Below are 23,069 nucleotides of genomic sequence, written 5' to 3' on the forward strand. Positions count from 1 at the left end.
GCTGAACAGGATGGTTTAATTATCAAGCCAAATTACTGGACTTTGGCTGAACAGAAAAGAAGGCCGTTGCAACTTCAAGAGAATAGGGTAGAAACAGTCTCCACAGCAACAGGCAGATGGCAGTCTGTGTTTGATTACTGCACAGTGGGCGTGCACAGAAGCAGCCACTTGCAGTTCCTATTGGGTGATTTCATTTCAACACCCCAGCAAACATGCAGTTTGATCTCTAGAATGTCTTTTCTTACTGGTTTTAAACGCTGGACTTCATTGAGGTCTTGGAGTTGAGCTTCGCTTTACCAATCAGTCTCTGAACATGCCTCGGTGTCGGACAAATTGCGTTGAGAAACCTGTCTGTAAAGCTTTTGAGAAACTTGGAGCTGTTGTGGGTGGAAATGCCTGGTGGTTCTTCACGATTCCTCTGCTACTTTCTGCAGGACTGGGTACAGGTTTTTACTTTTTATTGAAAAATGAAGCCAATAACATAGAGGAACAATTTACACCCATCAATGGACCAGCAAAGTCTGAGAGAGAGTTCATTAAAAAACATTTTCCAACCAACGATTCTGAATCCTTCTCAGGACAGAGGCTCTATACAGAGGGAACATTTGCTTCTTTTATTGCTGTCTCTAAGGGCGGCAACATCCTTACAGAAGCAGCATTTGAAGAGATTCTATCACTCGATGAAAAAGTTAAACAGCTAAATATTTCTGTTACTGATGACGTCACCTACAACTATTCTTCTCTTTGTGCAAGGATGAAAAGCTCTTGCTTTTCAAATCCAATTTTAGATTTTATAAAATACAATTCTCGTCTGGTAGAGAGCACTAATTTTACTTATCCTATGTTGAATAACAGTTTTATTGGTTTAGCTATTGGAGGTGTAAAGTTATGTCCAAAAACCAACATTATTGAAAAAGCAAAGGCTATTAGACTTGACTATTATTTACAAGAAGATAATGATGAAGCGAAAAATCACAGTTTGCAGTGGCTCAAGGAATTCCTTCACACCTTTCCAAAAGAACTGATCAATCAGAAGACAATTGAGGTGAGTTTTTAATGTACGTCTATATTTCTGAAGTTACTTGAATTGAAACAGGTCAGTTCTCAGTGTGTTAACAGTGGATCAGGTTTTTGCAATTTATCTTGGACTGTGGCACTGAGCTGGGAGTCTTCTTTCACCAGTGTGATCTTTTGTGCAGTAAATGAATACTCGGGGGGCGTATTTCTCCCATTCGTTCGCTGTAACTTTACGTTGTTTTTCCAGTTTTTCCGAGGCTCTTCCGCCGAAGTTACGGTGAATGAGCGAGAGAATCATCGTGGAAATTCTCCTTGCTGGTCTTGTGATCGTCTTTTTATTCTACGAGTGGAAATAATCCGTTTGAAGACAATGGGGCCGATTTTTATTATCAGTAGATATTGTGCGGGTGGGAGGATGAGTGATTGTTCACCTCGCCCAATGTCCTTGGCGACAGGCCCCAGTCATTTTTCTTTTTAGCCTCTTTTACATCTAGGAATATAGGAAAAGGAGTAAGCCATTCAGCCCCTTGAGCTTGTTCTGCCATTTAGTTAGATCATGGCAGATCTGCATTCCAACTCTACGGGCCCGATATTAGGAGGGAGGCAGGTTGCCAGCGGGGGGTCGACTGGGCGCGTGGGTAACCCGCCCAGTAAAATCGATGGGTTCCCCACGCGATCGTAAGTAAATTGAAGCCACTTACTTTGGCTTCCAGATTTCGTGCTGGAAATCTGCGCAGCGGGCGGACTGTGCACCCGCATCATAGACTGTCAGCTGGAGGAGCCCTATTTAAAGGGGCAGTCCTCCACTGACTGATGCTGCAGAAAGGAACCAAAATTACAGCATGGAGCAGCCCAGGGGGAAGGCTGCTCCCAGGTTTAATGATTCCTCACTCCAGGTCCTACTGGATAGGGTGAGGAGGAGGGGGAGGACAGAGATCTTCCACCTGGCGGACAGGAGGAAGTGGCCTGCCTCTGCCACCATGAAGGCCTGGCTTGAGGCAGCAGAGGAGGTCACCAGCACCACCAACATATCACGCACCTGCATACAGTGCAGGAGGCGCTTCAATGACCTAAGTAGGTCAGCCGAAGTGAGTACTCTTACTTATTCCCCTACACTCCATCTGCCACATCACCACCCCCACCCCACATCTCCTTCTGCACTGCCAACACTACTCTATCACATCACTCCTCACACCCACTCAAAGCTCATTCCTATCTTACCTGCACTTCCTCACCTCCCCAGTACTCACCTTGCCACCACTACCACTCAACACAATCCTCATACAATCTCATGGCTCTGTCTCATACTCACCCTCTGATGCATCTCTTTCATGGTCAGCCTCACCCCACCTGCCACTGCCTGTGCTGCAGCCACAGGGCATGCATCACGAATGTGTAGTAGGAAACGTAAGGCAAACGTGTCATGAAAATGAAGGGGATGCACAAGGTTGTTTGAGGGTTTGACATGGTTTTTACTTATATTTGATTTCTGATCAACTCACATTACATATTATATTGTCACCACTACTGCCACATCTCAGCCATTCTTGACTGGCTTGTGCAATAATGCCCTTTCATGAGGTTCTCCATGAACACTATTAGGTCACCCTACAGTGGGTGTATGTGTAGTTGCACGACTACTTTGTGCAGGTGCCTGTTGCGCAGCACTGTGTTGTGTAACTCCACATGGCGGAGGTGGACGGCATGCCTGGCGAGGCTGGTGATGTTGCTCATCCTCCAATGGAGTGATGAATGCAGCTATGGAACCCCCCCCCCCAACCCATCCTGACGGTGTGAGTGTGAGGGAGTCCACAAAGTAGGTAAATGTGTTTGGACAGCAGAGTTTAGGGTAAGATTTAATAATTTGGTGTATGGAGACAATGGTGTGGCAGGCAAAACTTTGTCTGAGGTGACAGAGTGCCCTGCTGCAATGAATGAGGGTTTACCCCGCACCTGTTAAATGGACCTTTGCAGCTGCCACTGGCTGCTGGCTGCAACACGTCTGTTTAAACAGGGAGTGTTTCCTCCAGCATGGGAAATACGCTCTGGGATTTCCAAAATCCGAATCCTCCTAAAATCTCCAACTAATGAGGTCTGTAAACGACCTCAAGTACCTAAATAATGATCTTAAGTGGGATCCCGCTGGCTTTGATTGCTGGTGGGAGTCCCGCATGTGGGGGCTGTGCGCGCACTGATTCGCATCATTGGGGAACCCGGAAGTGGGCGGGTTGGAGCCGGGCTCTGGACCCGCTCCAGGAATCCCCAATTTTAGGAGCCCCCCGCCACGAACGCACCCGCTCGGCCATCCGAAAATTGATCCCTATTTATCCACCTTGGTTCCGTAACCCATAATACCCTTGCCTAACAAAAATCTATCAATCTCAGTTTCGAAATTTTCAATTGACTTAACCTCAACAGCATTTTCGGGGAGCGAATTCCAGATTTCCATTATCCTTTTTGTGAAGAAACACTTTCTGACATCACCCCTGAACAGCCTAGCTCTAATTTTAAGACTATTCCCCCTTGTTCTGGACTCTCCTACCAGCGGAAATAGTTTCTCTCTATCTACCCTATCAAATCCTTTAATCATCATAAACACCTCAATTAGATTACCCCTTGATCTTCTATATTCAAGGGAATAAAAGCCTAGTCTATGCAACCTGTCCTCATAATTTAACCCATTTAGGCCCAGTATAATCCTGGTGAATCTGCGCTGCACCCCCTCTAAGGCCAATATATCCTTCCTGAGATGCGGCGCCCAGACTGAATGCAGTATTCCAGATGGGGTCTATCCAGAGCTTTATACAACTGTAGCATAATTTCCACCCCTTTGATTCCCGCCCCCTTGTGATGAAGTCTAAAATTCCATTAGCCTTTTAAATTATTGTTTTGTACCTGTCCAATAGTTTTTAGTGTTTTTTTATATTTGGATCCCTAAATCTCTCTGCTCCTCCACAGTTCCTAGCATCTCATTGGCAAGCTGTGAGCACTGAACCAAAACTCACAGGCAGCTCACAAATCAGAGTTGGGGGGCTGGGAAATCCTGAGGATGAGCCGGAAGTCATGACTTAAAAGGGAGTGGGGGGGAGGCAATCTGGGGAGGGCACAAAACGATCGGCAGTGGGCCGGGAGGTTAATGCTCCTCCTGGCCCCACAAAAATCATTCTAAAAACTTACCTGGGCTGTTTGCAGAGCTGCCTTCAGTGATCCCTTTGAGGACCGCTGGCTCCAAGCCATATGCTTTACCCAATTTTGTGCATCGTAGAACCTTGATTTGAATGCCTTAATGAAGTATTGGCCTCAAACAGGCAGACACTTTGGCCGCCCATTTCCAGGACTGGTTGAAAATAATGTCAGGCGGATCAGGAGCGGTCACCTCGATATTTGGAGCCATCTTGTTCCTGACCAGCGGAGGGAAAGAAGATCAGAGCCTATGTTCCATTAACATATTAGAGCTCCCTGCATGTAGCTGACTATTCTTCAATAATTCACCTGTGGCGTATTCTGTATAAAAACGTATAAAATTCTTAGAGGGCTTGACAGGGTAGATGCTGGGAGGCTGTTTCCCCTGGCTGGAGAGTCTAGAACTAGGGGACATAGTCTCAAGATAAGTGGTCGGCCATTTAGAACCAAGATGAGGAGGCATTTCTTTACTCAAAGGGTTGTGAATCTTTGGAATTCTTGACCCCAGAGGGCCATAGATGCTCAGTCGTTGAGTATATTCAAGACTGAGATCGATGGATTTTTGGACAGTAAGGGAATCAAAGGATACGGGAATAGGGTGGAAAAGTCGAGTTGAGGTAGAAGATCAGCCATGATCTTATTGAATGGCAGAGCAGGCTCGAAGGGCCGTATGGCCTACTCCTGCTTCTATTTCTTATGTTCTTATTCTTCATTTGCTTGAATTACCGTTTCTCTGTGCAATGGAACTAAAAATTTTTTCCAGTTATTTTGGAGTATTTAGAACAATAATAGTCATAGGGGTTGATTTTCACATATCAGGTGGGTGGTTGGCGGGGCAACAGCTCATGTGCTCGATGATGTCGGCAGAAGGCCAGATCGATTTTGGTAGTTGGGCCTCATTTACATGCAAGAGGAGAACTGCCAGCACTGATTGCGCTGCTTATAGGCAGCTTGCCTTTTGTGAGGTAGGAAATTTAGCAGGCCTGCTGTCACTTATAGGTAGCCTGCAGCTCTTAAAGAGAGGTGTACTTTTCAAGGGTGGTGAGTGGACTCTGCATTATTAAAGCAGCAGGCAGCATGACATCGGCCAGGGCTCTCCAACACAGGCATGGAGGTGCTCGTAGAGCATGAGGAGCAGGAAGGAGGTCTTCTTTCCTCCAGATGATTGATGATGCCTGGAAAATTAGCCAGCAGTGGAGAAAGATGGCTGAGGAGGTCAATGGCAGCAGCATGGCGCCTTGGATCTGGTTGCAGTACAGGAAGAAATTTAATGATGGTACCAGGATTTGCAAGGTAAGACACCTCTTCACATCTGTTTACTCTCTACACAGCCCTCTCACCAGACTCTCCACCACACCTCCTTCCTCTTGCACTCACACACTCAACACCTGCGACTGCCGTCACATTGACATCCCCTCTAGCCCACGCTTACTGATCTTCCTCTCAGTATGCACATTATGATAAGCTGCCTCACACATCTTCAACACTCTTCAACAGGACACACATTAACCCACTCCCACATTTCTTGTAGGAGAAACTAGTATGCATGTGAAGGGAGGCCTCAAAATCAGGAGGTGGTCCTGATAAGTTGCAAACTTGGACTCCAATGGAAGACACCAGCATTGGCACAGGGAGAACATGCAGCATTGGAGCTGGTAAGCCTGGAGGCCACACACAACAGGGAGTTTGGTATTTTCCCATACTTTTTTCTTTCCCCGTTAACATTCCAGCTTACACACACATGACAATCTAAGGCTGCATTGCACTGCCACTCATCTTCTACTTTTTACTCCCGCCATTACATTCTAACCCTTGTCCCTCTGCCCTTTTTCTAGCTCCTTCAGATGAATCGGGCCCTGTAGCCATACAACAGAGAGGGACTACCCTCCTGAAGATGTACAGTCAATCGCTCTTATCTTTCCAAGCACCAGCACAGAACTCAGCACCTCAGGTACTATAGATAGTGAGTTGGACGGATCTGCACAGAGTGAGTCACAGAAAAACAAGTGAGCAGGCACAGGTGTAACTGGAAAGGACAGTCCGATAACGGCACATTAGAGGGCAAGCTGGTGTCCCAGCTCTGCTAAAGAGATGTAGACTTTACGGACCCAGTCTTTAAGGGAAAAATGGTTTCTGTGGACCAGCCTGCTACCATAATATGTTGGAGATGTTGAGTCAATTACCAACTCATATGGGTTGATATCAACACACTGCAATCAACCATGGAATGCATGGTCACCTCAATGGATGTGCAGATTGGTCATCCTTCATTCTAATAGTTGCATCCCTCAGGGATGTTCATACTGAGGTAGAGCAAGCCCTGGGCTCCATCATCTCATCCTCCCTTAGAAGGCTGGGAGACCAAATAGATAGGGGCTTGAGTTGCATCGTGGATGTCCTACAGTCTGATGTCCCACAGATCAGTGGTATCGCAGAGACACTGTCCAACTGTCCAATAACAGGGGCAGTCATGCAATGGGAGTGGAACATGTTGTCGTCTCTCAGGATGCAGACACTGAATTTCAAAATTAACTGGAGAAGTGTTATGCTTCAGAATCATAGCATCATAGAATGGTTACAGCACAGAAGGAGGCCATTCAGCCCATCGAATCTGTGCCGGCTCTTTGTAAGAGCAATCCAGTTAGTCCCACTCCCCCGCTCTTTCCCTGTAGCCCTGCAAATTTTTTCCCTTCAAGTATTTATCCAATTCCTTTTTGAAAGCCATGATTGAATCTGCTTTCACCACCCCCTCAGGCAGCGCATTCCAGATCATAACTACTCGCTGCGTAAAAAAGTTTTTCCTCATGTTGCCTTTGGTTCTTTTGCCAATCACCTTAAATCTGTGTCCTCCAGTTCTCGATCCTCCCGCCAATGAGAACAGTTTTTATTTATTTACTTTATCTAAACCCTTCATGATTTTGAACACTTCTATCAAATCTCCTCGCAACCTTCTCTGCTCTAAGGAGAACAACCCCAGTTTCTCCTGTCGATCCAAGTAACTGAAGTCCCTCATCCTTGGAATCATTCTAGTAAATCTTTTCTGCACCCTCTCTAAGGCCTTCATATCCTTCCTAAAGTGAATTGGACAGAATACTCCAGTTGTGGCCGAACCAGTGTTTTATAAAGGTTCATCATGACTTCCTTGCTTTTGTACTCAATGCCTCTATTTATAAAGCCCACGATCCATGTGCTTTTTTAACCGCTTTCTCAACCTGTCCTGCCACCTTCAAAGATTTGTGCACATATACACCTAGGTCTCTCTGTTCCTGGATCCCCTTTTGAATTGTACCATTTAGTTTATATTGCCTCCCCTCATTCTTCCTGCCAAAATGTATCACTTTGCACTTCTCTGCATTAAATTTCATCTGCCGTGTGTCCGTCCATTCAACCAGCCTGTCTACATCCTCTTGAAGTCTATCACTATTCTCCTCTCTGTTTACTACGCTTCCAAGTTTTGTGTCATTTGCAAATTTTGAAATTGTGCCCTGTACCCCAAGTCCAAGTCATTAATGTATATCAAAAAAAGCAGTGGTCCTAGTACTGACCCCTGAGGAACACCATTCTGTACCTTCCTCCAGTCTGAAAAACAACTATTCACCACTTCTCTGCTTCCTGTCGCTTTGCCAGTTTTGTATCCATGCTGCCACTGCCCCTTTTATTCCATGGGCTTCAATTTTGCTGACAAGCCTATTATGTAGCACTTTATCAAACGCCTTTTGAAAGTCCATATATACAATATCAATCACATTGCCCTCGTCAGCCCTCTCTGTTACCTCATCAAAAAACTCAATCAAGTTAGCTAAACATGATTTGCCTTTAACAAATCCGTGCTGGCTTTCCTTTATTAATCCACACTTGTCCAAGTGACTATTAATTTTGTCCTGGATTATCGTTTCTAAAAGTTTCCCCACCACCCAGGTTAAACTGACTCTTGGGGGTGTCAGTAATCATGGGGGTCGGTCATTGTGGGGGGGGTCAGTCATTGAGGGGGTCAGTCATTGGGGGGGTCATCGGAGGGGTCAGTCATTGGGGGGACAGTCATCAGAGGGTCATCGGCGGGGGTCAGTCATCGGGGGGGTCAGTCTTCGGGGGGACAGTCATCAGAGGGTCTTCGGGGGGGTCAGTCTTCGGGGAGGGGGTCAGTCATCGGGGGGACAATCATCAGAGGGTCTTCGGGGGGGTCAGTCTTCGGGGGGGGTCAGTCATCGGGGGGGTCAGTCATCGGGGGGACAATCATCAGAGGGTCTTCGGGGGGGTCAGTCTTCGGGGGGGGGTCAGTCATCGGGGGGGGGGTCAGTCATCGGAGGTCATTGGGAGGTCAGTCATTGGGGCGGTTAGTTATCGGAGGGTCATCGGAGGGGTCAGTCATCAGGAGATTGGGGGTTCAGTCATCGGGAGGGTCAGGGGGGCCAGTCATTGGGGGGATCAGTCATTGGGGTTCAGTCATCAGGGGGGTCAATCATTGGGGGTCAGTCATTGGGGAGTCATCGGGGGTGGGTCAGTCATCAGGGGGGTCAGGCGGGGTCAGTCATTGGAGCAGTCAGTCATTGGAGGTCATCGGGGGAAGTCAGTCGTCAGGGGGGGTCAGTCGTCGGGGGGTCAGTCATCGGGGAGTTCAGTGTCAGGGGTCATTGTGGGGATCGGAGGTCTTGTGGGGGGTGGAGGTCAATGGGGGGTCAGAGGTCATGGGAGTGGTCGCTGCAGGTGGGCTTGTTGGGCCTGGGGGAAGCGCTCCTGCTTGCCCAGGTCCACAAGCAGTGCTATAAAGGCACTTAACTGCAGTTTTGGGCCTTCTCGCCTCCTCTCACGTGGCGTGAAGGAGAAGGCCCAGGAATCCCGGTCTCCAGGGGTTAAAAGCAAAAAAAACTATCAAAAATGGAGACCCGCAGCCTCCGTGAAAGCTTTAAATGACCGACCCGCCCCCTGCGATGAGTTGGTTGCCCGCAACCTCGTCCCTCCTCCATTAAAACTGGAAGTGGGTGGGTTGGTGGTGAGTTGGGGGCAGATTTTAGATTTTGAAAATTTTTACTGCCCTCCCCAACCCACACATTTTTCCCATTTAAAATTGCGCCCTCTGTTAGTGACAATTTTAAATGGATGACCTCTCGTCACTGTCTCCTCAATCAGAGAAAATAATCTTTACCTATTCATTCTATCAAAACACTGCATCATGGGAAAAACCTCCGTTAAATTCCCACTTAGCCTTCTCTGCTCCAGTGGCTGTAGTTCCAGTATTTCAAGTCCTCCATTATAATAAATGCAAATTCATTCACTTGTTCAGTCAGACTATGTAATTTCCTACAAACTTGTCAACATGTTTGTGTATTAATATCGCACCGCATGATTTCACTCCATAGATTATTTTTTGTGTTGAAATTGTTTTTTTTAATTCATTCTCGGGATATGGGCGTCTCTGGCAAGGCCGGCATTTATTGCCATCCTTAGTTGCTCTTGAGAAGGTGGTGGTGAGCCGCCTTCTTGAACCGCTGCAGTCCGTGACGGGAAGGTACTCCAACAGTGCTGTTAGGTAGAGAGTTCCAGGATTTTGAGCCAGCGATGATGAAGGAAAAGCGACATATATCCAAGTCATGATGATGCGTGTCTTTGTGCGGAACTTGGCGTTGATGGTATTCCCATGCACCTGTAGGTCACAGGTTTGGGAGGTCCTGACGAAGAAGCCTTGGTGAGTTGCTGCAAAGCTTCCTGTAGATAGTACACACTGCAGCCATGGTGCTGAAGAGAGTGGAGGATTAAGGTGGCTGCCGATCTAGCGGACTGCTTTGTCCTGGATAGTGTTGTTCCAGAAGCACCCATCCAGGTAAGTGGAGTGTATTCCATCACACTCCTGACTTGTGCCTTGTAGGTGGTGGAGAGCCTTTGGGGAGTCAGGAGGTGAGCTGCTTGTTGCAGAATACTCAACCTCTGATCTGGTCTAGAAGCCATAGCTGATCCAGTTGAGTTTCTGGTCAATGATGACCAGAATGTTGATGGTGGGGGATTCTGCGATGGTAATGCCGTTAAATATCAAGGGGAGGTGGTTAGACTCTCTCTTGTTAGGGATGGTCATTGCATGGCACTTGTGTGGCACGAATGTTACTTGCCACTTATCATGTTATCCAGGTCTTACGGCATGTGGGAATGGACTGCTTCATTATCTGAGGAATTGTGAATGAAACTGAACACTGTGCAATTGTCAGCAAACAGCCTCACTTCTGACCTTATGATGGAGGAAAGGTTATTGATGAAGCAGCTGAAGATAGTTGGATTTAGGACGCTGCCCTGAGGAACTCCTGCAGCAATGTCCTGGGGTTGGGATGATTGGCCTCCAACAACCACAACCATTTTCCTTTGTGCTAGGTACGACTCCAGCCACTGGAGAGTTTTCCCCCTGATCCCCATTGAGTTCAGTTTTACTTGGGCTCCTTGGTGCCACACTCGGTCGAATGCTGCCTTGATGTCAAGGGCAGACGTTCTTACCTCGCCTCTGGAATTCAGCTCTTTTACCCATGTTTGGACCAAGGCTGTAATGAGGTCTGGAGCCGAGTGGTCCTAGCGGAACCCAAACTGAGTAGCAGGGAGCAGGTTATTGGTGAGTAAGTGCCGTTTGATAACACTGTTGATGACACCTTCCATCTCTTTGCTGATGATTGAGAGTAGGCTGATAGGATGATAATTGCTTTGGTTGGATTTGTCCTGCTTTTTGTGGACAGAACATACCTGGGCAATTTTCCACATTGTCAGATAAATGCCAGTGTTATAGTTGTGCTGGAACAGTTTGGCTAGAGGCATGACCAATTCTGGAGAACTGAGACCACGAACATCTCAAGTGCCCTTGCCTGAGGCACAGCAGCCTTCCACCTCCTATGATGAAGCCACTGGGGGAGCACCTCATAAAAGCTCTAAAGTAGGTAAGAGATCATTTTAGACAGGCACTTTGGGCTCACATCTGAGTGATAATTAATGTGTAGGTATTTTCAAAAACTTTGGGGTAAAATTTTGTTTGGGCCCAGACTCTGCGCTGCAGTGTTTGTGCATGCCCGAGCATAGTAAGTCTTTCCCCACCACTTTAGAAGCACAACCTCTCCTTTACTGCCTGGCGGTGTCACTCAAAATCTCCACCACCTTTTCTATACTCCTAACAAGTGCAATATTCTAATTTAGGTGGCGTGGTATCAAATTCTCTTTAGTAGTTGCTGAATTATGGCTTGTATTATGGCTGAATTGTGTTTCTGGCCCAACCAGTCAGGAAACAGTGCTGGATATAGTTCTGGTAATGAAGTGGGGCAGGTGGAGCATGTTTCAGTGGAGGAGCATTTGGGGAACATTAATCATCGTATCATTAGAATAGTTATGGAAAAGGACAAGGAACAATCAAATGTGAAAATGCTTAACTGGAGGAGGGCAAATTTCAATGAGTTAAAAAGGGATCTTGCCCAGGTGGATTTGAATCAAAAATTGGTAGATAAATCAATAATTGAACAATGGAATTAAAGGGACAGTGGCAGCATGGATACAAAATTGGCTAGGGGACAGAAAGCAAAGAGTGGTGGTGAACAGTTGTTTTTCAGACTAGAGGGACGTATACAGTATTAGGATCAGTGCTCTTTTTGATATATATTAGTGACCTGGACTTGGGTGTAGAGGGTATCATTTCAAAGTTTGCAGATGACACAAAACTTGGAAATGTAGTAAACAATGTGAAGGATAGTAACAGGCTTCAGGAGGACATAGACAGACTGGTGAAATGGGCAGGCACATGACAGATGAAATTTGATGCAGAGAAGTGTGAAGTGATGCATTTTGGTAGGAAGAATGAGGAGAGCCAATATAAACTAAATGGTACAATTTTAAAGGGAGTTAAAGAGCAGAGAGACCTGAGGGTGTATGTACATAAATCTTTGAAGGTGGCAGGACAAGGTGAGAAGCATGTTAAAAAAGCATATGGGATAATGGGGTTTAATAATAGAGCCTAAGAGTACAAAAGCAAGGTAGTTATGCTAAACCTTTATAAAACACTGGTTAGGCCTCAGCTGGAGTATTGTGTTCCATTCTGGGCACCACACTTTGGGAAGGATGTCAAGGCCTTAGAGAGGGTGCAGAAGAGATTAACTAGAATGGTCCCAGGGATGAGGGACTTCAGTTATGTGGAGAGACGGGAGATGCTGGGGTTGTTCTCCTTATAACAGAGAAGGTTAAGGGGAGATATGATAGAGGTGTCAGAATCATAGAATGGTTACAGCAAGGAAGGAGGCCATTCGGCCCATCGAGTCCGCGCCGGTTCTATGCAAGAGCAATCTAGCTAGTCCCGCTTTCCCCGTTCAAAATCATGAATGGTTTTGAGAGAGTAAATAAGGAGAAACTGTTTCCAGTGGCAGAAGGGTCGGTAACCAGAGGACTCAGATTTAAGGTGATCGGCAAAAGAGCCAGAAGCGACATGAAGAAACATTTTTTTACACAGTGAGTTGTAATGACCTGGAATGCACTGCCTGAAAGGGTGGTGGAAGCAGATTCGATAGTAACTTTCAAAAGGGAATTGGATAAATATTTGAAGGGAAAAAATTACAGGGCTATGGGGAAAGAGCAGAGGAATGGAAATAAATGGATAGCTCTTTCAAAGAGCTGGCACAGGCACGATGGGCCGAATGGCCTCCTTCTGTGCTGTACCCACTATGATACTATGAAGATTCGGCTATGCATCTCAGTTGTGTTACTGTTTAAACAGTTTGAAAGAACGGTGCTATCTTCTAGCGTTAATTTTATGTAGAAGAATACTGAGCACAATGTGAGGTCATCAAAGAGGCAGTCAATTTTTTAAGTGTGGGTAACCAGAGGACACAGATTTAAGGTGATCAGCAAAAGAGCCAGAGCCATTAATCATGTTCCTATTTGTAATTATAAATTAAAGGCCACAGCTTTGTTCTGAAGAAATGGACACTCAGCCTGGACAATCTTTTCTTTACTGGCTTTTCTTATACACAGGTTGATCAATACTTTAAAATAAATTCGCACCAATGCTGCAACATGTAGGGATGTATATCTTATGGAGGCTAAATTGGGCCGTGTAGTGTGCATTGTGTAGGCGCTACCCGGACTCCTAAGCCCCAAAAATGGTGTCCAAGATGCTTGTGATGTGCGCAGGACGTCATCTTAGTAAAGGTGTTTGTGCACGCGCACCTAACGAACGGCAGCAACATGTAAAGGAGGGAGATTATGATGTTAATTAGTGTGCAACGCTGATTTGAAGCAGCCGGCGGCATTTTCAAACTCCCCGCTCCAGCCAACGCACTGTCCTAACCTCACACAGCTGAACAGGAGTTAAAGGGCATGAAGGACTCCCCACCAGCGCTATTTAAAGAGAGCAAGCAGGAGTTACAGGTAAGTTGCTGGATTAGTTATTCTGGCACAATTGTGGATGTTTGTGGAAGTTTCCTATACTTGGAGAAAGTTGCACTATTATATAGAAAGTGGTCTGGCTGGTCGTGCAGTGATGTTAGTGGCATTTAAAATATTGTGCTGAACAAGGTTGCTTCCAGACATGGGTGGCCCGCTAGGTCCTCCTCTGGGAATTGAACATGACTGCGAGCATGCAGAGAGGCCACGCAGAACAGGACAAGCTGCCAAAAGAGGAAGGAGGAGGCGCAGGGCACTCAGCAGGAGGCCACAAGCAACGAGGGCCTTCAAGGACCAATTGTCTTACCTCAACTTCAGGCGACGACCCGTGCATCCGACGGCTGCGGTTCACAGAAGAGGTCGTGACTGAGATTTGTCAGCTGCTGCAGCCACAACTGCAGCCTCAGAGCAGAGCAAGGACAGCATTGGCTGTGGTTGTCAAGGTAACCATGGTGCTTAATTTTTTATGGCTCTGGCTCCTTTCAGGCTGCTGCTGGCAATATAAGCAACATCTCGCATTTTGCAGTGCACTCCTGTACAAAGGAGATCACGGAGGCTCTATGCGCACTCAGAAACAGATTAATCTCGTTCCCTCTTGATGTTTGTGCTGCAATGGCAGCTGTGAAATCGGCCATCAGACGCTGTATCATGGTGGGTTCCACAAGTTTGCTGATGGAGGTGACCACCCGTTCCATGTGGGAAAGGATGGGCTCCAAGCTCTGCACAAAGCCCTGTGCCAAGTTGGAGCTGGACTCGTCCAGGTGCACATTGTGCGCAGGCTTTCTGGCAGGCTTTCCAGTGCACCAAACATTTGGCGTCGTTCACCCATCAGCCTTCTTCTGTAGCCTGGTCCATCTAAGTCATCATCTGCCTCCTCTGCAGGAGAATTAGTGAGTAGCCTCACCTTCTGGCAAGCTGGCACCTGTGGTAACCCTTTCCCTGCCCCGGCTCCTGCGCGTTTGTGCCCAGTGTTTCACTACGTGCAGATCCCTCCTCGAACCTAGCCTCTAAAGTACGTGCAGTGCCAGTCTCTGAGCTGGTGGCGGCGAGTGTAAGATCAAGTGATGGTGTGTCTGCATCATCACTGTCATCGTCCTCTGCCTCCTCTGGCTGTGCCAGTTCTAGTTCTTGGGTATCTGCAATGACAAAGGGACACGGGTTGCGGTGTGGTGAGGGGAGAGGAGAAAGTAAGATGTGGGTGCTGACACCATCTGCAGCACGTGAGTCATATAAGATTGTGGGATGAGCGAGAAGTGGGATGTGAGAAGGGGGATTAGGTATGCAGAGACCCTCCCCATCGATACCTCCAGCTCTGCCAGTAGCCGCGGCCACAGCGACGGCCCGCCCAATGATCGACTGCACTGTCTCCTTTGTGGGGGTGAGGATTTGTAGGCATGCCTGTCCTCCCACAGTTCTTTCCTGCTGTTCTGCACCACTTTCTCCTGCAAAAAAGAAGGAAGTGTGTCGGTGAGTGTCCTGTAAGATGTTTGGGTGATGTGGCTGTCAAGGTTGAATAGCTGCCAGTGTGTGTGACCTTGTGAGTTGTGGGTGTGCGGCTTGCAAGAGTGGTAATGTGTGAGGGTGAGATGAAGCGTCTGATTTGAAGAGTTGCATACCGATGGAAAGAGTTTTTTGGTTGGTGGGTGATGGGGGTTGTCGTGCATGGAGCAGTGGATGAGGCTAGTGGTGCAGCTGGTAGGATATGCCACTGACAGTTGAACTCGCACACCTTGACCACTCATGTCAAATCATTGAACTTCTTCCTGCACTGCATCCGTGTGCATGATGCAATGCTCCCAGCATTCACCTCGTGCGTGACTTCCTCCCACTGTCTCTTCAGCATGTGTCTGGAGGGCCTCCTGCCCCCCTGCAGATAAAGGATGCCCCTCTGTGCGTCCACCTCTTGCACCAAGGCCTCTAGTGCGTTGTGCAAGAACCTTGGTTCACACTTTCTCGCAGGCCCAGCCATTCTTCAGTATATTCCAGAACAGAGTTAGTTGCCACACCAATTCCAGGCCTCCCTGCAGCCACAGTGCACCTCCCCTTTAAGAGGTGTAGGCTGCCTTTAAGTAGTGCTAGCCACTCCCGATATCGGGGGCCCCTGCTGGTGCGAGCAGCCACTCAACAGAGCAGGTAGTGCTGGCTGCACACAGCAATCACTGCAATCACCAGGCAGAACAAATGTTACGTGCTGCCTGCATCTCAACGACTGACTAATCGAGCACCGCAATCCCAACGCCTGTTTTCGGGAGTTAACCAATTTAACCCCCTGTATTTGTTACAAATTAATGCGCTTTTTCAGGGAAATCAAAAATAAAACAATATTTGTTATAGAATGTGTCAATCCGTCACTGTTGTACTCGGATACTGTGCTCATAGAAATTTTTTCTTAAATAAGACTTAGACTTTATATTAGTTGCAGATTATATCGTACCTTAGAGATTTAATAAATAATTGAATGTTTTACGGGTAATGGATGAAAAAGTGGAAAATCTTTATAGGTTGGGTGTAATTTGTCTGAGAATAATATTGTAATGCCTTTGATAATTAGCTAACCTTTGTTCCTGAATTACAGGTCTCCTATTTCACATCAGTATCAAGACAAGAAGAATTTGAAGGAAATACTAAAAGAATCGTTCCTTTGTTCTCTATCACATATTTTCTTTCAATATTCTTTTCAATTCAATCTTGTATGAGGTAAAATCTTTATTTTCAGATTTATTTGTAACACACTTACATATAAAAAAAGTCTGTTGTGTTATAGAAGGCTATCAAATTTATTTTCAGGTTTGACTGTGTGAGGAATAAGATCTGGGTCGCTGCTGTGGGAGTGTTATCTGCTGGATTAGCTGTACTATCAGGATTTGGACTGCTGCTGTTCTGTGGGATGAAATTTGCCATCAATACTGCCACTGCACCTTTTCTGATTCTAGGTCAGTAATATTTGCTTTACCAATACAAGTATGATCATTTTAATTCAAATTAAAACTTCAAACGATTGTCCTCCCTAATTTGTCTGTCTGAAGTGCATGTTGGTCTATCTCCCTACTCCTCTGGTATCTTCTCCTCCTTTGAGCATCTCACCTTGTTCCAGCCCGCACACCCCTCCTTTAAAATCATTGTTCACTACTGCCCACCCAAGCCCCACCCCAATTTTCTCACTAAAGTATTCTCACTCCTTTCCTCCCTCCGCCTCTACACCAAACAACTTCTCATCCTTGGTGATTACAACTTCCATCTCAACTCACCTTGTCCTTCTGTCTTTCCTTAACCTCTCCCTCCATATAAACTCTCCTACCCATATTCATGGCCACCCCCTTGACCTTCCCATTTCACGTGACCTCTCTATTCCCATCACCTCAATCACAGATAAGGCCATCTCTGATCACTTCCTTGTATCCTTCAGCACTCACATCTCCACTTCCTTCTGTGTCTGTACCTGGAAAAAAACTCTTGCCCCAGGTCACTTACAATGAAACCTGTCCTGACCTACATTGGCTCCCGGTCCCCATCAACACATCAATTTTAAGATTTTCATCCTCATGCTCAAACTTTTCCATGGCCTTGCCCCCCATCTCTATAACCCCCTCCAGCCCTACAACCCTCCAAGAACTCTGTGTTCCTCCAACTCTGATCTCTTGTGCACCCTCACTCCATTCATCCCACCATTGGCACTGTGGTTATAGCAGTCTAGGCCCTAAGCTCTGGAATTCCCTCCTTAAACCTCTCCACCTCTCTCTCCTCCTTTAAGTCTCTCCTTTAACCTTACCTCTTTGACCAAGCTTTTAGTCACCCATCCTAATATCTCCTTCTTTGGCTCAGTGTCAACATCTTTGAGGTGGTAACAAGGAGAGCCGATGAGTGTAACGTGTTTGATGTAGTGTACATGGCTTTTAGCAAGGTTTTTGACAAGGTTCCAGTGGTACAAGGGAACTAAGTCAAGTGGCGGAATTTAGTGGATTTAATATATGCAAAAAAGGGAATGGAGAAAATAACGGGACTTAAGATCGACAGGTGGGGAAATTGCTGATGCATTATTTGTAATAATTTCCCAAATATCTCTATATCTGAGAATTGTGCCCTAGGATTGGAAAATTGCAACTGTTACTCCATTATTTACGATAGGACGGAGGGAGAAATCCTCTACAGAGCCTTGGTCATACCCCATTTAGAGTACTTTGTTCAATTTTGGGAACCGCACCTCCGGAAAGATATACTGGCCTTGAAGGGGGTACAGCGCAGATTTACGAAAATTATACCAGGGCTTAAAGGGATAAATTATGAGGGCAGATTGCATAAACTTGGGTTGTATTCCCTTGCATTTAGAAGGTTGCAGGGTGATCTAATTGAGGTGTTTAAAATGATAAAAGAATTCGATAGAGTAGATACAGAGAAGCTATTTTCCCTGGTGGAGGAATCCAGAACAATGAGGCACAGTCTTAAAATTAGAGCTAGGCCTTTCAGGAGTGAAATTAGGAAGTACTTTTTCACCCAAATGGTAGTGGAAATGTGAAATTCTCTGCCCCAAAAGGTTGTGGATGCTGGGTCAATTGAAATTTGCAAGACTGAGATTGACAGATTTTTATTCAGAAAGAGTATCAAGGGATATGGATCAAAGGTGGGTAAATGCAGTTGGCGTATAGATCAGCCATGATCTAATTAAATGGTGGAACCAGCTTGTGGGGCTGAATGGCCTACTCCTGTTCCTATGTTCCTAACTGGTTGGGTAGTGTTCTGACACAGTCGCAGATGGGGGGAAGGAACGGGAAGGCCTGGGGCAGGGGAGGCCCAAGGTTTCCTATGGGGCCCAGAGGATTGCTCCTGCCCCTCCCGGACCACAAGGACACCTAAAAAATAAATTTTATATCCTTACTTTTGTTGGCCTCTTCTGGCCCCACTCCTGCTTGCCACCAGCTTTTACTGTCTACGGTGGGCGGCCTTGATGATGCGGAAAACCCGGTCGTTAAAATGGCAGTGGGAATGTACGCATCGGGAACGCATCAGCAAGCGTCAGTCCGCCATTTTAACCACCCGCTCACTCCCTTCCTGCCAGGCCAGCAGAGTTAAAATCGGTCTCATCTGTTTTAAAATCTTTGTAGAGAGAAAATGAGTGATGGCTTTATTATCTTATGCATCATGTAGAATGGTGAAGTGTACGGAGTTAGAAATTGGTCGTTCCATAAAGGACCAATATCAGGTGCAACATTATGCGCTTGATCTGCACTTGCATTACGGGCGGCTATATTGATCAAGTTGGCTTTGTAGGCATTCTGGGCAGCTGCCTTAAACAGATGTTGGGTTTCTTGAATATGTTAAGTAGGGGTCTAACCCCTGTTTAAGAACCTTTCGAGGAAATTCCTCAGTGGCATAAAGTACCAGGTAACCAGACTGGAAGAGTTCCTCAAGCAGTCAAAGTTCTGTGAGAAGCTTCAGTGTTGGTATTGTGTGCAGACTTTTTGTGTTGACATAGAATGTTAAGGTGCAGCTGCTGCAGTTCTGTGTTCCTGATATAAACATACTGGTCTGTCATAATCTTTTAGAGGACTGACAGCCTGGATGCTGATCCCCTGTATTGTTGAAGGTCAAGTTTAGGATGGACATTGTACCTGTGGTTGCTCCATATTCACCTGAAGTTAACAGGCAGGCTTGCAAAACTAAGCAGATGCTTACCTGGTTATAATAGTTGCTTCGGTGGCCTAATTAGTTTATTGTGATTAGCCTACAATTACAATGCAGCATTATGAATGCATATTAGCAGTAATGTTGCAGGATAGTCCTGTAAGTAGGAAGCAAATGTCACAAATTGCATCAGTGTCTATATTTAGTAACAAGCATTGATTTCACATTATACATCATTCAGGTGACAATGTTATTTTATTCACTTCCATTTGTAGTCATCAATTGCTAATATCTGGCACACTAATTCATTATATCTCACATTTCTAGGTATCGGTGTAGACGATATGTTCATTATGCTCTCCAGCTGGCAGAAGACAAAAGTTCATGATAAAGTTGAAGATCGCCTAGCAGAGACATACGCTGAAGCAGCTGTTTCCATTACAATCACCACTCTGACTGATGTTTTAGCCTTTTATATTGGCATCTTGACACCTTTTCGATCTGTGCAGTCATTTTGTGTTTACACAGGTACAACTGTTCTGTTCTGCTTCATTTACAACATTACATTTTTTGGAGCTTTTCTCGCATTGAATGGGAGAAGAGAAGCCAGTAACAGGCATTGGCTGACATTCAGAAAGGTTGAAGAAGATCATAAACCAGAAGAATCTAAATTCCATGCAATGTGTTGTGTAGGTGGGGCTTACGATCAGGAATCAGGTGCAGAATCAGAACATCCAGTTTATTTCTTCTTTAAGAAATATTATGGTCCATTTCTTACAAATCGATGGACCAAGGCAACTGTGGTGGTCCTGTATTTAGGATATTTGGCCGTCAGTATTTATGGCTGTTTACAGATCAAAGAAGGAATAGATCTCAGAAATCTGGCCTTTGATGATTCATATGTGATTAAATTCTATGACGATGAAAGTGATTTTTTCTCAGAGTATGGACCACGAGTCATGGTTTCTGTCACTGAATCTGTGGAGTATTGGAATTCCACCGTTCAGGACGAAATTGAAACCTGTATGGGCAGATTGGAAAACAACTCATATATAGATAGTGAGCTGTCAGAGTCCTGGCTTCGTTCATACATTCACCTTTCTAATATCACCTCTACAGATATAAGGGAGAAAAATGCATTCATAGGAAATTTATCTAAGTTGTTTCACTTTGTCCCTTCATTTAAACAAGACATTGAATTTTCAGAAAATAACAAAACCATTGAAGCTTCACGTTTTTTTATTCAGACCGTTAATGTCAGTAGTTCAGTTGCTGAGAAAAAGATGCTGATTGAATTAAGAAAGCTGGCAAAGGAATGTAGAATCCCTTTGCTAGTGTATCATCCTGCATTCATCTACTTTGATCAATATCTTGTTATAATATCCAACACAATACAGAATGTAGTTGTAGCTACTTGTGCTATGCTAGTTATTGCCTTATTGTTAATACCTAATCCAATCTGTTCTCTGTGGGTAACATTTGCTATTGCATCAGTTTTAGTGGGTGTGGCTGGTTTTATGGCTTTCTGGGGTGTCAATTTAGATTCTATATCAATGATTAATCTGGTCATTTGTATCGGTTTTTCAGTGGACTTTTCTGCCCATATTTCCTATGCATTTGTTTCAAGTGTCAAAGAAAGTCCCAATGAGCGAACTATTGATGCATTGTACACTCTTGGCTATCCCGTTATCCAGGGGGCTGTTTCAACTATACTGGGTGTTGTTGTGTTGGCTGCTGCAGAAAGTTACATATTCAGGACATTTTTTAAAATCATGTTTCTTGTCATATCTTTTGGGGCAGTTCATGGCCTCATATTTCTGCCTGTGTTTCTGACATTTTTTGCAAGCCATAGAAAGCCAAACACTGTAGAAACAGACAAGGCAACAAATAAGCAAAAAATCCACATCTATTCCAATGAAGCGTACCAAGAAAAGGTGCAGGGCAACCCAAATCCAAATAGACGATGGGTACAAACACCGGATCCAGATTGTCCACAGTGATATTCATATTTATAATTAATTGTTATCTAGTTGTCTAGGTGATAGATACAAATGTGATTTTTTTTTTGGTTTGCCTGCTAAAATGAAGTAAGAGCGAAACAGAATGAAGTACTGAATATTATTTATTCCAACTGTGGTACCATATGCTATTTTTAATTACATTTTAATTCAAAAGGCTTGTCATTACAAATAAACAAATTACAAATCCAAATGGGAAAACCTGTAACAACTAATAGTCACATAACAAACATTTTTTTGTTGAAGTTTTTAAAAGATAAATAACATGCAATGATTTACATTTTGTTATTATAATTTTTTTAAGATGGCATTTACAGGAGGATTCATTGACAGCACAGTTGTGCACATTGATACAATGGTTTTACACATTTCTGGATCAACATGGTCATGGGGGAGGAGGGAAGGAGATGCCCAGACACAAGTGGACAGGGCTAGCCTACATTTGCTACAGATGTTGCTGGATTGGGTCTTATGCCACTGGGAGCAGGTATATTGTATGTTTCAAATCATGGAAAGGTTACAGCATGGAAGGAGGCCATTCGGCCCATCGAGTCCGTGCCAGCTCTATGCAACAGCAATCCAACTAGTCCCACTCCCCTGCCCTATCCCCGTAGCCCTGCAATTGTTTTCCTTCCAAGTACTTATTTAGTTCCCTTTTGAAAGCCATGATTGAATCTGCCTCCACCACCCGTGCCCCCCACCCCCAGGAATTCCTTATCCTAACCACTCGCTGTGTAAAAAAAGTTTTTCCTCATGTCACCTTTGGTTCTTTTGCCAATCACCTTAAATCTATGTCCTCTGGTCCTTGACCCTTCCGCCAATGGGAACAGTTTCTTTCTATCTACTCTGTCTAAGACCCTTCATGATTTTGAATACCTCTATCAAATCTCCCCTCAGAGATTTGTCTGGGGACTGCACGACTTTCTAACATGTGCTTCAGCGGGTGAGGGTCCCTGCTGGGAGAGTGAAATTGAAAAATTACTCCTTATGTACATATCTTTTAATGTTGTATTTGAGTGATGCAGTTTGAGAAAAACAGTGTTTGTTTCAAACAGTTTTCCTACTTAATTTTTGTCATAGAAAACATTTCACTTGTTCATAATCACCACCATAATCAACACAATTTGCTCATTGTAATCTGCTAATAGTTACAAAACTTTGAAAACTCAGTCAGAATAATATTGACCAGGGCTTTTATTATCTTTAAACTGAGAAACTAGCAATTTATTAGTGATAGAGTGCAGAGAAACATTTTATAGAAATGACTGAATTAGTTGCTCAATTCACTGAATATTTTCTTGCTGAACATTACATTTTTATGGTGTTATTGTTTTATTTTTTATAGCATATTTTTCTGAAAATTAAAGTATACTATATTATCAATGCTGTACAGTGTATTTATTTGTCATCTAAATTTTGTTCAAACATTTTCAACTTAATCTTTTGCGATTATGGGGCCTGATAATATGATCCCAGTGCAGCAGTAGTGGCCGTGCCTTGACCCAAGAGTCTGATCTCACCCGAGTTCAGACCATTATCATACTGAGATCATGCTCCTGGTGGGAACACACCAATGTTGAGGCAGGATTTCCTGCTCTTAAACTGAGAAACCAGCATTTTATTAATGATAGAGTGCAGTGAAACATTTTATAGAAATGGCTGAATTAGTTGCTCAATTCACTGAATATTTTCTTACTGAACATTACATTTTCATGGTGTTATTGCTTTATTTTTGATAGCGTAGTTTTCCAAAAATTAAAGCATACTACATTCAGCATTGGCTGACTGCCTTTAAAGGTGTATTTCACTCTTGTCAAAAATAATTGGATGCAGGAAGGCCCC

General features: G+C 44.9%; 1 protein-coding gene across 1 annotated transcript; it reads left to right on the plus strand.

The window, feature by feature from the left end:
* The first annotated feature begins 224 nt into the window (after positions 1 to 224).
* Positions 225 to 22,489, plus strand: LOC137334379 (patched domain-containing protein 3-like). Its single transcript, XM_067999098.1, has 4 exons — positions 225 to 1,045; positions 16,166 to 16,287; positions 16,378 to 16,523; positions 19,537 to 22,489. Exons 1-4 carry the CDS (start codon positions 314 to 316, stop codon positions 21,207 to 21,209), a joined length of 2,673 nt encoding a protein of 890 aa, XP_067855199.1. The 5' UTR covers positions 225 to 313; the 3' UTR covers positions 21,210 to 22,489.
* The last annotated feature ends 580 nt before the right edge of the window (positions 22,490 to 23,069 follow it).

Source organism: Heptranchias perlo, chromosome 2 (assembly GCF_035084215.1).
Source record: "Heptranchias perlo isolate sHepPer1 chromosome 2, sHepPer1.hap1, whole genome shotgun sequence".
Classification (NCBI taxonomy): Eukaryota; Metazoa; Chordata; class Chondrichthyes; order Hexanchiformes; family Hexanchidae; genus Heptranchias; species Heptranchias perlo.

Bases quoted from the DNA above. Each gene is read 5' to 3' on its own strand.
- LOC137334379 (XM_067999098.1), top strand. From the start codon at position 314: ATGCCTCGGTGTCGGACAAATTGCGTTGAGAAACCTGTCTGTAAAGCT. The intron at 1,046-16,165 runs GTGAGTTTTTAA...CCTGAATTACAG, and splicing joins TCAATCAGAAGACAATTGAG to GTCTCCTATTTCACATCAGT. The intron at 16,288-16,377 runs GTAAAATCTTTA...ATTTATTTTCAG, and splicing joins TCAATTCAATCTTGTATGAG to GTTTGACTGTGTGAGGAATA.